We start from the raw sequence: 14,541 nt of genomic DNA on the forward strand, positions 1-14,541 counted from the left end.
TAGTCTTTTTCCAGTATTGAACTTTTAATTCCCTTTCCGATGGCAAGGACCCAGCTAGAGACCTTCCTGGAAGGAGCCCCATGTTTTCCTTTCTAATGACTGTGGCCTAAACAGTTATTTTGGAGCTGGGCTGTACTGTAGGTACCTTTCTGGTGCCCAGTGGCATTTAGGCTGGGAGTTCCCTGGGAGCTAGAAGCAGAAAACTAGGCAAAAGGTAATATCTGGGAGACCAAGCCTGCAATGAATTTCCAGGGTTAGGTGAGACTGCTCTGGACAGGGACTCCATCTCCAGGAACAGTCTCATCCCAACATGGTGCTTCTCTCTTCCTTCCTACCCTGATCTCAATGGGTATTAGGGGTTGGCCCGGAGGGAGGGCCTATCAGCCGGGTCATATCATGTAGTGGTTGACCCTCAAATACTTCCTGAGGGTCACGTACAAGGCACGGAGCTGTGCACCGAGCATGCAGACGCTGGCTACCATGCTCCGTCTCTCCTGGTAATGGGGAGGAATGTGGACGTAAAGGTTGGAGGGGCAGCATAGGACAGGGCAGTCGTACGTAGGGTGATGAGTGCCATGAGATGAGAGCAGAGAAAATGACTTTTTGCCAAGTCCCTTTTTCATGTCTCTAAATCCCCATCTCTGCAACCCTGAGAATGCTCAAGCAGGGCCTGGCCCAGGGGAAGCCCTCAATAAATACATACTGAACTGAGTGTTTGTCCCAGTGGTTTGTCATCCACTGTTTGGCCTTCAAATTACACGATATTCAGCTTGCAGCAGATGTGCAAGATTTTTTTCAGCAGCGACATCTCGGCCAGTCCTCAGGGGACTCTTGGTTTCAGTGTTGGTGGCCTTGCTGTACAGAGATGACAGGGAGGTGCCAGAGGCCTCGGGGGTGCTGCTGGGCTCAAGGCTCCTGCCTCCCCTGCTCTCATTCCTGCTCTTCAGGCTGAAAAACTGCAGAGGAGCAGCAACATACTTCCACAAGTTTTGCCTCCTCTGTTTTCTCCATCACACCGCAAGGCCTGGACCATGTTCTTGCCTGATGCCCTGGGGATCTGGTCATCCCTCAGTGCATGTTAGCAGATATATTTCCAAGCCCAGGAATTATTTATAGACCAAGAGGCACCTGTTGCTGTTCAGCCACTAAAGTATTACATCTGGGAGAAGCCTCAGGAAACTGAGGTTCGTGGACCCGGAGGCATTTGCCTCACAGCCACACCCTTAGCTTCTACCTCAGCCCTGGTTCAGAGGCTCTCCCTCTGAGTAAACTTAGGACAGTGCAGGATGAGGTTGGAAGGGACACTTTGTCAGCCCCTTCCCATCTCTGTCACTCCCTATCCCTTGCTTATTGGACAGTTGAAGAGTTAATCTTCTATACAGGGCTGTGCAAATAAAATAGCCAGACTGTCACCCCAAGGCCCTTGTGTATAGAAATTCAGGAGCCCCACTGCCACTCTGGTTATAGTTGAGGAAACCGTGAGCTTGGAGAGGAGAGGGAGGTAGAGGCTCAGGATCCATCCTGAGGAGATTCTGCAACAGTCCTCACTGTGTGAGGCCAGAGATGTGCAATGGATGATCTAATGGGATTTTTCCATCGCTCACAGTGGAATAGAAAATGACCAGACTCGTAGCAAGATAATAGTTTCACACAATGGCCTTTACTGTCTCAGGCCTGCTAGAGGCGGTTTCTAGAATTGAATGAATTCTGTTTAGTTACTCTTTCCATTTACTTTGAGCAACAGCCTTGAGTTTTTTAAATTAATTAAACTAGCGATAAATGTGTTAGACCTCTACCTTCTACAGCTGCATGGTTAGCCTTTTCTGTTAAACTTTTTTTTTTTTTATCCTCATTGAAGAGAACATGGGCCTGGAGTGTGATTACTCCAGTCAACTAATAACAGAATCAGAGACTTGGGGCACATAGGAGATGTGAGATCATGTACACACAGGGAAACCGTGGCTCATGGAGGAAAATGACTTGCCCGAGAACGGGCCTTTACTTTCTCCCATCAGTCCCCTCCTGCCCCTGACTCCCTGATCTATGCTGAACACAGGTGACTTGACTTCTGGGCATGGAATGGCATCTCCAGGGCACATATTCTGTACCCACCCATTTCCCCACCCCCAACAGAGGGCCAGCTGGATTCTTTCCTGGAAAAGAGAGAGGAAGCAGAAGGCAGCTCACGGCAGCCAAGATGGAAGTCTGACTGAGAAGCCGGAAGAGCACAGGTATAGAGGGAAGACAGCACTAGGCAGAGGTCTGGGGCAGCTCCCAACCCACCTCCTAGACAAGAGACACTAGAGGCTGGGAGAGGAGATGTTCTGAAACAGATTCCCTGCCTATGACAGCAGAATTGGGGTGGGAAGGGGCTTGTTCTCTGAATTAGGTTTGGAGGGTAACTGCGGGCTTTACTTTGCAATGATCTAGTTCGTGGCAAAAGAGCAGTGAGTTTTGAGCTCCTTAGCCATTGGAAGTAAATGGTAACTGGGGACTTGAACTTTCCAGCCGGCACTGTCACAAAAGGCAGAATTTGAAAACCTGGCAGGAAGGAGCAGAGTTCTCCACAGCACTTCCCTGGCAAGCCTAATGCTCTAAAGTCGATACTCTTGGTATGTGACACCGTGAGGGCTGAACACAAGTGAGAACTTGGCTGCCGGAGGTGGGCTGTGGCAGAATTCAAATATCTGCGTTTCCTCCCTTATCCCTGACGTCTTTGCTCCCAGAGCAGCTCGGGACCAGCGGGTGCCGGAGAAGGGTGGATAGGGTCCACTGGTCCACGACCAGCAGCAGCATCCCCTGGGAACGTGTTAGAGATGCACGTTATCAGGCCCGCCCCAGACCCACTGAGCCAGCAACCCTAGGAGAGCAGCCCCGCATTGTTTTAACGACCCTCCAGGTGATGCAGGCTGAAGTTTGGGAACCTCTGGTGTGGTTCTGAATTTGTTGTTTATCAAGGAAACTCTGCTTTTAAGTGAGCTGGCCATCTGCCTCCTAGCTTGCCCCTCTCCCCCCTCCCCTTCCACCAAAGGGACAGCCACTGCTGGGAGAGCTGGGGTTTGTCATGTTGCTTTCCCAGGCCTCGGCACTTGTATGGTAAACCATCTCTCTACCATCTGTTTGGCTCCTGGCCCCAGCTGCCTCTGTCCTCTCCCACAGCTCTCAGTTGTGTTGTGTGGTGCCAGTGAGGTGGTTTCCACTTCGTGCTGGGAAGGGAGATGCTCATGGAGGTGGGGGCCCCCCGCCCCGGGACCATAGACCACAGAGAGTCAGGCCCCGGCACCCGACCTCAGAGCTCTCACTGCTCCGATGAGGGGCTTTTCAAGGGCGGCCCTGTCCATCCTTCTCAAGAGAGGCAATGAGCATGCCCTGTCTCTCCCAGCTGGGAATGCCAGGGGCTATGAGTGGCTGAATGAGCTCCGGGGAACTCGGGGCTCCGGTCAGAGAGCTATGGGCTCTACTTGTCCATCCTTCCCTTTTTCTGTGTCAACAAGTTGGGCAGTCACCTGAGGATTGTGCCAGGGAAGAGTCTGAGACAACAGTTAGCTCCCCTAACTTTAACACCAGAGAGCACCAGTTATGTTTGTTGAGAGAGAGAGCGGCTCCGGGTTAATTTAATGAAATACATTTTGCCAAATGCTTTTTGCTTTTTGCTTTTTATTCTCATTGATGCCAAGGCATTAAAAGGTATAGTGGCTATTCCCCACTATAAGTGTCGTATCTCATCCCCCACCGCACTCACCTCCTCCTTCCCAAGTGTTAGGAACGTGTCCAGAGCACGTCATAAGATGCTCTTTGTCTCTGTGGCCCTGAGTAGAAGCTGTCAGGCCCCCGAAGGATTTGGGTTGATGGCATATATTTGATATTTTCTACTCTTCTTCCAGCCTAGCCTCGGGAAAATGGCGTTGGGGTATGGAGAAAACACAAATCCGCGCTTTGAGAGCCCTGTGGGGCAGATTTCCAAAATAGTGGCCATCCCCATCAGCCAGGGTACATTGCACAGGCTGATGGAGAGCCAGAACCCACCTAAGTGTCCTTCTCCGGGGAGGACTGGTTTCTGTTCAGTGAGTGCGGTGGATCATTGCTAAGACATTGTCATGTTCACATCCATTCAGCCTAAGGAAAGAACAGGTCCCAGGAAGCAGAGGAATTTGGTAGGAAAAATACACGGGGTTTTTATGTATATTATGTCTCTTGTTTTTAAACCTCACAATCATCCTTTGGGAGATGTAGTATTAACCTTGTTTTCTGGATAAAGAAACGAAAGTTCGGAGAGATTGGGGGACAGGTCTGAGGTCACAAGCTGAGATGCGGCAGAGCAGGGCCCTGACTCCAAGCCCGGTGCTCATCCCCAGGGCCTCCGCCACCTTCCCGCCCAGAGCCCTTCCCCTCCCTGTCCCCTTTGCCCCCATCTCAACTTCTAGGGAACATGAGTGACCCGAGAGGACAGCTGCAAAGGAGACTGCACTAGGACTCAGAAATCCTGGCCTCTTTCCTTTATGGGCTGTGTCCAACTCAGAATCTGTCCTGTTTGTTGGTACAGGCAAATAAACAGTTTTCTGCTGAGAGGGAGGGAAATTGAAAGAATAGCTACAGGGCTAAAAGAACCAGTTAGATTGCTGAGCTTGCCATATTTCTGACCCTGGCCACCCAGGCCACTCCCTATAGCCCCAGAAATTCCCAGATTTGCCAAATAACATGGGCATTTGCCCTTTGCAAAAGAGAAGGAGTGGGGAGGCAATAAAATGAGTTGTTAAACTGTCTTTAGGGTTGGGGGCAAGGAGAGGTCTGTTTGCCCCAAAATGCTGGGATTTCTTTACAAGTGATCTGAAGCAACATGTTATGAGAGGCACAGGGTGTGTGTGTAAGAGAGAATATGAGATTCACAAAGTACAAAAATACAAAGTACTGAGTTTTTTCTAACAAGCCTTGCTGAGTTTTCAGTAATTTTGCAGCTGTGACATGACTAGTCCACAGAGATATTCGGCACTGGCTGGAAAAGTACAACCAAAACTTACTCAGTCGATAGCAAGAAACAGTGATGCTTCTGAGGGTCACGTGACTTGTAAGACTGGCCTCCCTGTGGGAAAGATAGACAAATTTGCTTTTTTTTCAGGCCCAGCTCGGAGTGTTTTCCTTCCCAGGAACTTCACTGGGCACAAGGAACCCGCAGAGGCATGAGGATGCCTTGCCTCTAAAATCACCGCTGATATCTCAATAAGTCTAGCCTTCCCCTTAGCCCCACTCTTACAGACTCTACAACAGCAGGTTTGAAGGTTCTGCTCAGAGGGTCTTAGTTGATCTCGTTGAGGCTGGTTTGGCCATCTGTGCTGATGGAGCACTTGTCCTCCCTCCCATGACATTGGCTTGCACACAGTGACCTCCATGCTCCAGACTGTGTTTTCCCCACCCTGAGTGTGCATCCTCTGCAGGCCATTCCATGTGGCACTGAGCTAAGCCGGTTCTCTGACCGGAGCGAGGACTGCCAACAGGACTCCCTGAGGCACCATGCCTGGCATCTGAACCTACAGATAGCTCTTTGCATCATAAAAGTCACCCCAGCTCCCTCAGTTTGCACATCAAATGGAGGGAGGTGGTGTTGGGGCAGGAAGTTGCTATCTTTAGTAAGAACTAGGTGAGGCCAGTGGCTGTAGGAGTCAGGGTGAGCATTCTTCTCTCCTTCTGAACTCTGACTTCCCTCCACTTGGGGCCTGGCCTCTCCCCGGGGACCCCATGGCCCTCTGGCTCCCCTGGTTGCATGGCTCCTGACACTTTGGCCTGGATCCCTAGCGCCTGCATGGGCCCCATCCTTGGGCCTACCCGCCAAGTTCTGGCATCCGTCTCCTCTGAGAGTGAGGAGCCAAGAGCATGCTGGGTCGGGCTCCCCTGTGAGTCTGCTGCATTTGGGGTGACCTGCCGCAAAAACGGGCCGGCTGCACTGCTCCCTGGAATGAGCTGCTCTGTCTTCTCCCGGAGTGAGCTTGGCGGCTCTTCTAGCTGCCGCCTCAGCAGTTCCTGGACAGATTCTGTTGGTTTATGACTAAGCAAGAAAAGCGGACTCCTGAGCCAGGAGCTCAGCAGGGATTCCTTCCCTTCAAAGAAAAATGCAAATGAGCATGGAAGGTGCTGATGTTAAGAAATCTGCCCCTCCCCGCCCTTGCGGGCCCCTTGTCCTCCCTCCCCTCAGAAAGCTGGGCTGGTGTAGCGTGTGAACACAGGGGCAGGAATGCACCCCAGGAATTGATTCACACTTTCTGGCTCAGCTTACTCATGCCATGGCCCCGAGAAGATGAGCTTCTGTGGCCGTCCCTCTGTGACGTTCAGGAGCATTCCACATCATCTGCTCCTGAACCTGGCAGACACTGGCGCACACATGCCTTCAGAGGACACTGATAAAGAAAGCAGCCTTTCTCTGGCCTGTACAAAATTTAAATATAAAGCTGAGCTAGAACTGAGGCTGCGATGCCGTCCCACCCCTGCAGCCGCATCCTTCCCTGTTGGGTGCCTAAGGACAACTGGTTCAGCTCTTGCCCTCTCCTCTAGGCATCCCCTCCTTGGCCGTGGCCTCCTGACACCCCTGGGCTCTTGTGCTCTTGGACTGCAGATACCACTGCCTACTACCCTCCCTCTCACGTCTGCCTTCTCTAAGGGCCCAGGAAACCGTGGCCAGTTCCTCTTTAATAGCACGTAGCCCAGGGCCTGAGAAAGTTGTGATCGCTCTTGCCCTCTTCAAGACTCAAGTAGTTTACACGTAAAATCTGCCTACCTCACGGGTAAGCTGACTGAATGAGGTGAGGCCTAATGAGTGGGGGCCTTTCTACATGTTAGCCCCTCTGATCAGGATGCACTATGCCAGAGTCCCTGGGATTAACCCCACGATGGGTTAGAATAAAGCTGCTCTCCTATCCAAAGTTATTGATTATGAGGCAGAAAATGCAATTAACCTTGAATAAGTTTAGGTCACTCGCCCACACTTGCTTACTGCTTGCTGCCTCAGTCTCTTCCCTGAAGAATAGAGAACCAGAGCCTGGAGCTCCAGGGAGGAGCAAGAGTATGAATTCTCCCAACCTGAGAGTTGCAGAATGATTCTAAGGAGTTCATCCATCATTCTGCACACCATACAGAGAGAGTAAACGGGTTGCCTGTATATGCACTATTATTTTCTAATACTACTAGGTACTATTTTCAAATAGGTACTATTGTGGTTCACAAAATACAAATTGATTTGTATTAGTAAGTTATGTTGACCCAGTAATATCTTTGGCAAGAGAATAACCTCAGAGGCTTAGCTGGATTTGGGTGCCCTGCTGCAGCTCACTTGTCCTGAAGATAAACATCCTCAGGCTTGGAGCCCTGACTTTGTGATAAACAGTAATCACCTGTCAATGCAAGTGCTTGTTTCCCCAGCGTAATCAATGGCACAACATTCAGCACACAACACACGGTGCAGCTTGTGGTGTCAGAGCAACTGTATGCAAAGGGAAGAGAAGACCATACTCACTGGATTTTGCCATCCCACCAAAAGAGAAGACTCGGAGACCACAGAATATTCCAGAAAGCCCCAGATGTAGTACAGGGAGACCACAGAAAGAGGATCCTAGGACACAGCTGGCTGGCATCTGAAAGTACAAGGCCAGGAAGTTTAAAATTCCTATACTTACCCCTGCCAATGGCTTCTCGTAGGGAGGCCACCATGGTGGTTCAGCTGACTGTGACTCCCTGCCCCAAGGCTGCCTGAGGCCACTTCGCCAGCCCCTGGCGTGAGTGTTCCAAGAGAGGGGCGGGTTGCAACCCTCTGTGAAAGGTGCCCCAGCAGTGCTCTGAAGTGATGCTGCCTTGTGTTTCTGCCAGGAATTTAAACTTGATGGAGGGGTGCCTGGGTGGCTCAGATGGTTAAGTGTCTGCCTTCGGCTCAGGTCATGATCCTGGGGTCCTGGGATTGAGTCCCGCATCAGGCTCCCTGCTCCGTGGGGAGCCTGCTTCTCCCTCTGCCTCTCCCCCTGCTCATGCTCACTCGCTCTCTCTCTCTGTATCTCTGTCAAATGAATAAATTTTTTAAAAAATCTTAAAAAAAAAATAAACTTGATGGACTTCTGCCATAAGGAGGGACTCTGTTCCTGCCTCTCTCCCCGTTCCCCTCACCTCCCACCCTCCAGCCTCAGAGAAACAGTAAAGGAAGATGCTTCTCTTCATTAGTCTTCATAAGAGCCTTGTAGCTCAAAACCATGCATCTACCACCGGCAAATGGAACCTGAGGGAACTATGACTTCGTGGTGGGGAGCAGGAATTTCATCAGATGCTAAAAAGTAGCAAGAAAAAAGATCCTGTTCTATTGATATAAGGGAAGTATAATGGGTTTTTTTTTTTTTTTTTTGGTAACTATCTGAAGAGAAAAAGCCATGTTTGTTTTTTCTTCCTGTGAAGTGGGAGAACTCTGAGTTTAGATCTACTGAATATAAAGTTCTCGCCAACTAAGGTCCCTACGAATGTATCCGAGTTGCCCGCTCCTGCAAATGAGTTATTTTTATGGCAGACATGATTCTCATTAAAAGTTCTTGTGATTTCTATCACACGAGACACATTTTCCCCATGGCTACCCCAGGCTCCTGCTGATATGGTTGTTGTAGGGACGGAAGTGAACTACGTCAGCCATTAAAACGCACCCTAACTGATCACTATGAAGTAGCCACCTCGATGCAAAGTAAAATTTTCAGAGAAAAATATTCACAATATGCAACTGCTTCTTAATATTCCATTCCAGTTGCTCTGGGAGAGAGAATAGTACAGGACATGCCGCTTGGGATGGAGTGAAACATTTCCTCTGCTCCCAGAAGAACCTTACAAAAGAGTTTAAGCTCTTCCCACACTCTGGGGTATTGGTGAGGAAAGAGTTAGCAGTCCCTGCCCAAAAAGACAGTTGTTGATGGAGTCTTTCGCAAAACCTGGTTTATAACCCACTGCCCAGAAGTCCCAGCGTGAGTCGTAACAAGAGTAGCTCTTTCTGGTGGGAGATCAAAGGGTGTAAGAATTGGGGCAGCTGCTTGGGATTGTGTTAAGAGGGAGTGTGGGGCCAGCAGAAGAGGAAGGGAGGTGCCCAATGGCGCTGCCTTCCTTACTTGAGCTGTCTACTCACTCATCCTTCCAATCCTGCAAGGATAAGCTTCTTAAGATATTTGCTGAGAGATTGGATATCCTGCCCTAGTTCTCCTTGGAAAGTACAGGGTGAGCTGGCAGAAGGGGAAGAGGTGAGGTGTAAACCTTTCGTGGAGGTCTGAGAGGTCTGCCCATTCTTGGAGCAGTGCCAGGCCCTTGGGCCTTCACACAGGTGAGATCCTTCGGATTTTATAAGTCAGCCTTGATTTTGGTTGCAAAATGAGACACAGTCCCCCCAGAGATGATAGTCTCCGCGGAGCTGCAGGGACCACTGGGGATAGGCCTCGAGATTGCTGTGTTGCGGAGCTCCAGATATTCTGACACTTTCCCGCAAGTCATTCTCCTCCCAGCGCATCCCAGATACCAACACAGGTCCCTGGAGGAGAAGTTAAAGGTTTAGAAATGGCCTAATTTCCTAATTTATGAAAACTTTTAGCCAACCCTCTACCTTCTGTTCATTCGGTTGTTCACTTATTCAGTGAATAATTGTTGAGGATGTAGCTGCCATCTGCCAGGCCCCGTGCTGAGTTCTGGGGGAGGGCTCCTGCCTTCAGGAAAACTACAGCCTAGCAAGGGAGCAGACAGTAAATAAACAAGTAAACAAATCAACAGGGCAATTACAGATTGTTGTAAGTCCCATGAAGGGAATACGCAGGATAAATGAGATCATAATTGGGAGGGGCCCCTCTGCAGAGGGGACATTTGAGCTGAGACCTCGAGAGAAGGAGTGGCCATGGAAAGAGCTGGAGGAAGGGCCGTCCAGGCAGAGGGCATACAGGGACCCAGGGGTGGAAGGCCTTGGAGCATCAGGGAGAGAAGGCGTGGCGAGAGCAGCGAGGAGAATGATTCAGGAGGAGTTCACAGGAGGCACGAGCTAGGGTGTTAGAGCCTTGGAGGCCATGGTCAGAGTTTAGGTTTCATTCTGAGAGCGATGGGGAGCCGCTGACAGTGTTAAGCAAGAGTGGTGATCTAATTAAAGATCACTGTGTGCTCACTGCCACGTTGTTTGTAGTAGCAGATAAGAAACGAATTCCACGAATACGGATTCGGGTACGTACATGTGGGTTCATCCCAGTGGTCTGCAGCAGTTAAAAACCGTGACGCATGTCTATATGTACTGCCAGAGAAGGATTCGCAAGATACCCTTGGTAGGAGAAAAAAAAAAAACACAAGAAATAGGATACAGCATAAAATATGCTGCCACTATATTTTAAAAAGTGCTATATATGTATATGGGCTTGCCCATGTATAAAATCCCACATTAAGAATACACAAGGAGCTGGTCATGGGTTGCTTCTGGGGAGGGGAACTGAGGCACAGGGTGACCAGGATGGAAGGGAGACCTACCCTTCATAGTGTATCCTTTTGTACGTTCGAATATATTAGTATGCCTGTGTTACATATTCAGCAAAAAAAGGTCCCATGTCTAAATTGTGGTCACCGTGTTTGCTATGTGGAGAGAGGCTGTTGAGAGATGGTGGTGGCTTGACCATGGGGTTGGAGACAGGAAGGTGGATTCAGGATCTATGTCAGAGGCAGGACCAGCTGGACTCAGTGTATCCCACGCTGACTTGCCCCGCTCCCACAAGTTCAGGAAAGCTTCATGCATTTGAGATTGCAACTGGGCTTACCCGACTCTCCTGTGACTTCTCTGACATCTTTGTGGACTGAAGGATTCTTGGGCTCCTTCCAAGTGCAAAAAGCCTTGGAACTTGAGAGACTGTCTAATGCATCACAATATGGAGGACACGGTTACAGACATGTGCCCTTTTCATATCCTCATCCAACTTCTAGACGATTTTTTTTAAGTAACCTCTAGGCCCAATGTGGGGCTTGAACACATGACCCTGAGGTCAAGAGTCTCATGCTCTACCGACTGAGCTGGCCAGGCGCCCCTGAATGGTTTTTAATGACAATCAAAACGAAGTTACACTGAAGAAGCCCTGTCGTTTCTCCATGGAGCTTGCTTTCTTTGCAGAGAGATGCCAAGGGCCAGTACCTGTTTGACCTTCTTTGCCACCACCTGAACCTTCTTGAGAAAGACTACTTTGGGATCCGCTTTGTGGACCCAGACAAGCAGCGGGTAAGTCAATATTTGAAGCGCAAATATTCACTGACCTCCTGAGGGCTGGTCAGTAGCCTGAGTCCTTGGACTGCCACTCATACTCTTGAGTTTAGCCTCAGGGATGAGTGGCCCCCCGGGCCCCGCATTTGGGCGTCACCTCTTCAGATCACGTAGCCACCTTGGCAGAGCTCAGCGAGTGTGGCCCGCCATTCGCAGATGCTGAGATTGGCAGCCTAGAGGGCTGACGTGATCTGCCCAAAGCTGCCCGGTTGGCGGCAGGGCAGCGGGGCTGGTGTTACTGTCTTCGAGCACAGGTCACAGGCTGAGCCTCTCCTGCCCGCTCTCTAGTGACTGAGCTGAGCCACACAGTTCCGGCTCGGAAGGGCCCCACCTTCCACCAGTTTGCGCAGGACAGAGATCGAGCCGAACTGACATGGGCCCCTGAGCACCTTGCAAATGCTTCGGTTCTCGTTCTGCTCCACAGACACAGGGCTCATTCCGGACGGAGATGAGAACAGGTCCGTCACCCCCAGGCCCCAGCCTCCCCTGACCTGTCTCCTCCCTGCTGTGGCTCTCCAGATGCCATCCTTCTCTCTTCCCATTGCCTCCGCCTGTACAGCCCCGCTGCCCAGAACATCTCTTCTCCCTTTCCTCCCCTCTCCGCACTCCACGCTTTGCTTCTGGCTGACTCCTTCTCACGTGTAATGTCTCAGCTTGGACTTGCACTTCTTCCAGGGATTCTTCCCCCACCCCCACCGTGAACGAGGGGTCCCTCCTGTGTGCCCCACAGGCCCTGTACTACCCCTCTTGTAGCACTTTCTACGCCATGCTATGGTTGCCTGTTGGATTACCTGTGTTCCGGGCAAAAATGGAAGTTCCATGAGTGTATGCACTTTCTCTCATTCAGCACTACATCCCATAGAACGAGCACAGGGCCTAGAATGTAGTGGACGTTCAGTAAATATTTGCTGAAGGAGTGATGAGTGGGTGAGTTCATGGTGTATGATGCCAAAAATTTCCCCCTCCACTTGCCCAGCTGCTCCACTAGCAGACATCTGCACTTCCTAGAACTTCTTTTTATCAGCCCTTTCCTTTCTGTGGGGATGTATTCTCTGGTGCCCCCACTGAAGTGGGAAAACATGCAGAAGCATTCGGGCCTGTCTCCCCCTTCCCTATACCCCTGCCCACCCCCCACTCTGGTCTACCATCCTCCAAAGATATTATCAGCACAAAATCCCAGAGGGTCCCCCTTCCATGGGTTCACTGATTTTCTTCACAGCTCCAAACATGGGTTCCATCTCTGTTGTCACTGGGGGCCTCAGAGCCCCCGAAGGCACAGTCCCCTAGCAATGCCCAGGACCGCAGGTAATGAGTGAATGGATACACGCCTCAGCATGCCAGAGTCAAGTGCTGTTTTGTTCTTTGATGCTCTGAGCCACTGTGTCTCCAGGTCACATTTAGAGTTTTCTGCTGAACACTTTAGCTTAAAGAAAGAATCCATAGGACTGTATCCCTTTCTTTTGAAAAGCCCTGCCCCCTTCTCTGACATATTCTGGTCCTCTTGGCTCAGCAGAATTTTGAGCATCACCACTGTTTAGGAAGTAAGGTCAGCCCCTTGCCCTATGAAGTCTCCAGTCTTGACGTAAATACTGTCCTTAGCTCTAGAACCTCAAAAGGGCCATGATACCAGGAAGCTACATGTCCTCACATGCTGTAGGTGTCCATTCACTATAAAATGATGGACTGTTTTTACCAGGGGGTTTCTTGTTGTTTATTTTTTTGGTCTGAGCTGTTTTCTTCTTAAGAGGGAAGGCAGGTTACCCCAAGTTCTCTTCATCTCCTGAAGAGAGTGGCTTATGAAGAAAAAGAAACAAAACATATCCTCATTATTTTCTAGTTAGGTCAAAATGTGCTTAAGAAGAATAAGAGAGTACATGGAGGGGATAAAGACCAAAGCAGGAGGAGACAGAGAAATATAAAGAAATGGAGAAACGGGGAAATAAACCTGTATGGAGCGGCTACTGTGTGCTGGGCTCTGCACTGAGCACAAACCCAGGCCTTTCAGCCCATGTATGTTGAGCCCTGAGTTCTATCAGGCATGAAGCTAAGAGCTTCCCACATGTTCTTTAATCCTTATACAAATAAGCCGAGTATCCACAAGTCAAATAGCCATTCTCTGGCTGAGGAAATAAAATGTCAGGTTAAGGAGTGACTTGCCCAAGGCATATGGCACTGCCAGTCTCCAGCTCGGAGCTGTCTGATGCCAGGCTCTGTATGGGTTCTAAGGTTCCAGCTGAATTCATACCTGACAGTTTCTGAAGTTCTGTGACTGTGCTGAGGGGTTAAGGAGAGCAGAGAGGCTTGGAAAGGTGCTTGAGAGTTGTGGGGAAATTGTCACCCCAGATTGGGTGACTCGTGGTAGAGAATGGAGGGGGTAAGCTCCCCGCTCCCTTAGGTTGTGAGGTCCTAAAATAAACCTCCTCCCCTGGGGCACCAGAACCCAAGCTCACATCCACCCCCTCACTGCCTGCACAGGTGCCCATGGGGTCTGGGAACGCTCCTGGTCCCTCCTGGGGGACCCACAGCGGGGAGCCTATTGCTGGCTCAGGTCCAGGGCCTCAGCCTGCTCTCAGACTCTCCTTTCAGACTGGAGGCACCCTTTCCAGCCACCAGAACCTCCAGATCGTGCCACATTGGCCCAATGACCCAGATACGGGTGGAAACTGTCCTCTCTGAACCTTCTTTTCTCTTCTCCTGACCCTTCCTCCCCAGTCTCCTGTTATCAGTTTGCTAGTGATTGTGGGACCCAGATTTAGCCAGACCGCTGCAAAGGGTAACTCTGGCCATCACTCCCTTTTGGGGATCCTGATTTCTCTTGATTTCTCTACCAGACCCTTAAAATCTCCTGGACAAGCTGTTATGGCTTTCACCTCCCCCCCCCCACCCGGCGCTGTCTCCAACAGCCTTTCACTACAGTGCAGACTGAAGTCCTCTTCAGCCCTGGCCGAGGGGAATAGGCTTTTTGTCATTCAGCTCCACCTGCCTTCTGCTGAGAACGCATCTCACGGTCTTCCCTTGTAGTTTCCATCTTCCATTGTTTGTTTATTTTAATCTATCCCTCAGATGCCTGGGGGCATTCTGAGCCCCAGACACTCGCTGTGTTCTCCTAGCTGGACACAATTCCGACGTGCTCCAATCAGACGGGCCTCCTCCGCCTTCACAGGCTCAGCCTCGAACCCCACTTGTTCCTGTGCAATTTCATCTCTTGCCTTTGCTTCCCCATGAAGCCAAGCCGCGGTGGGCCGTGTAATGTGAGAAGGACC

The 14,541-nt window shown here is 50.5% G+C and overlaps 1 protein-coding gene across 9 annotated transcripts in view; it reads left to right on the top strand.

Moving 5' to 3' along the window:
* The window catches only part of FRMD5 (FERM domain containing 5), a 309,170-nt gene that overhangs the window by 253,363 nt on the left and 41,266 nt on the right, over window positions 1-14,541 (top strand). For 7 of the 9 annotated variants that reach the window (XM_045900184.3, XM_045900182.3, XM_064570531.1 and 4 more), the window contains one exon: window positions 11,132-11,236. In XM_045900184.3, coding sequence (XP_045756140.1) covers window positions 11,132-11,236 — 105 coding nt within the window. Of the gene's footprint in view, window positions 1-2,036; window positions 2,232-11,131; window positions 11,237-11,675; window positions 11,737-14,541 lie in introns of those variants that run through there. The other 2 variants (XM_054513562.2, XM_045900185.3) reach the window with 2 other exon arrangements.

The sequence above is a fragment of the Mirounga angustirostris genome, unplaced genomic scaffold, assembly GCF_029215605.1.
Source record: "Mirounga angustirostris isolate CCGP_5_RB_7025 unplaced genomic scaffold, mMirAng1.0.hap1 SCAF_9, whole genome shotgun sequence".
NCBI lineage: Eukaryota > Metazoa > Chordata > Mammalia > Carnivora > Phocidae > Mirounga > Mirounga angustirostris.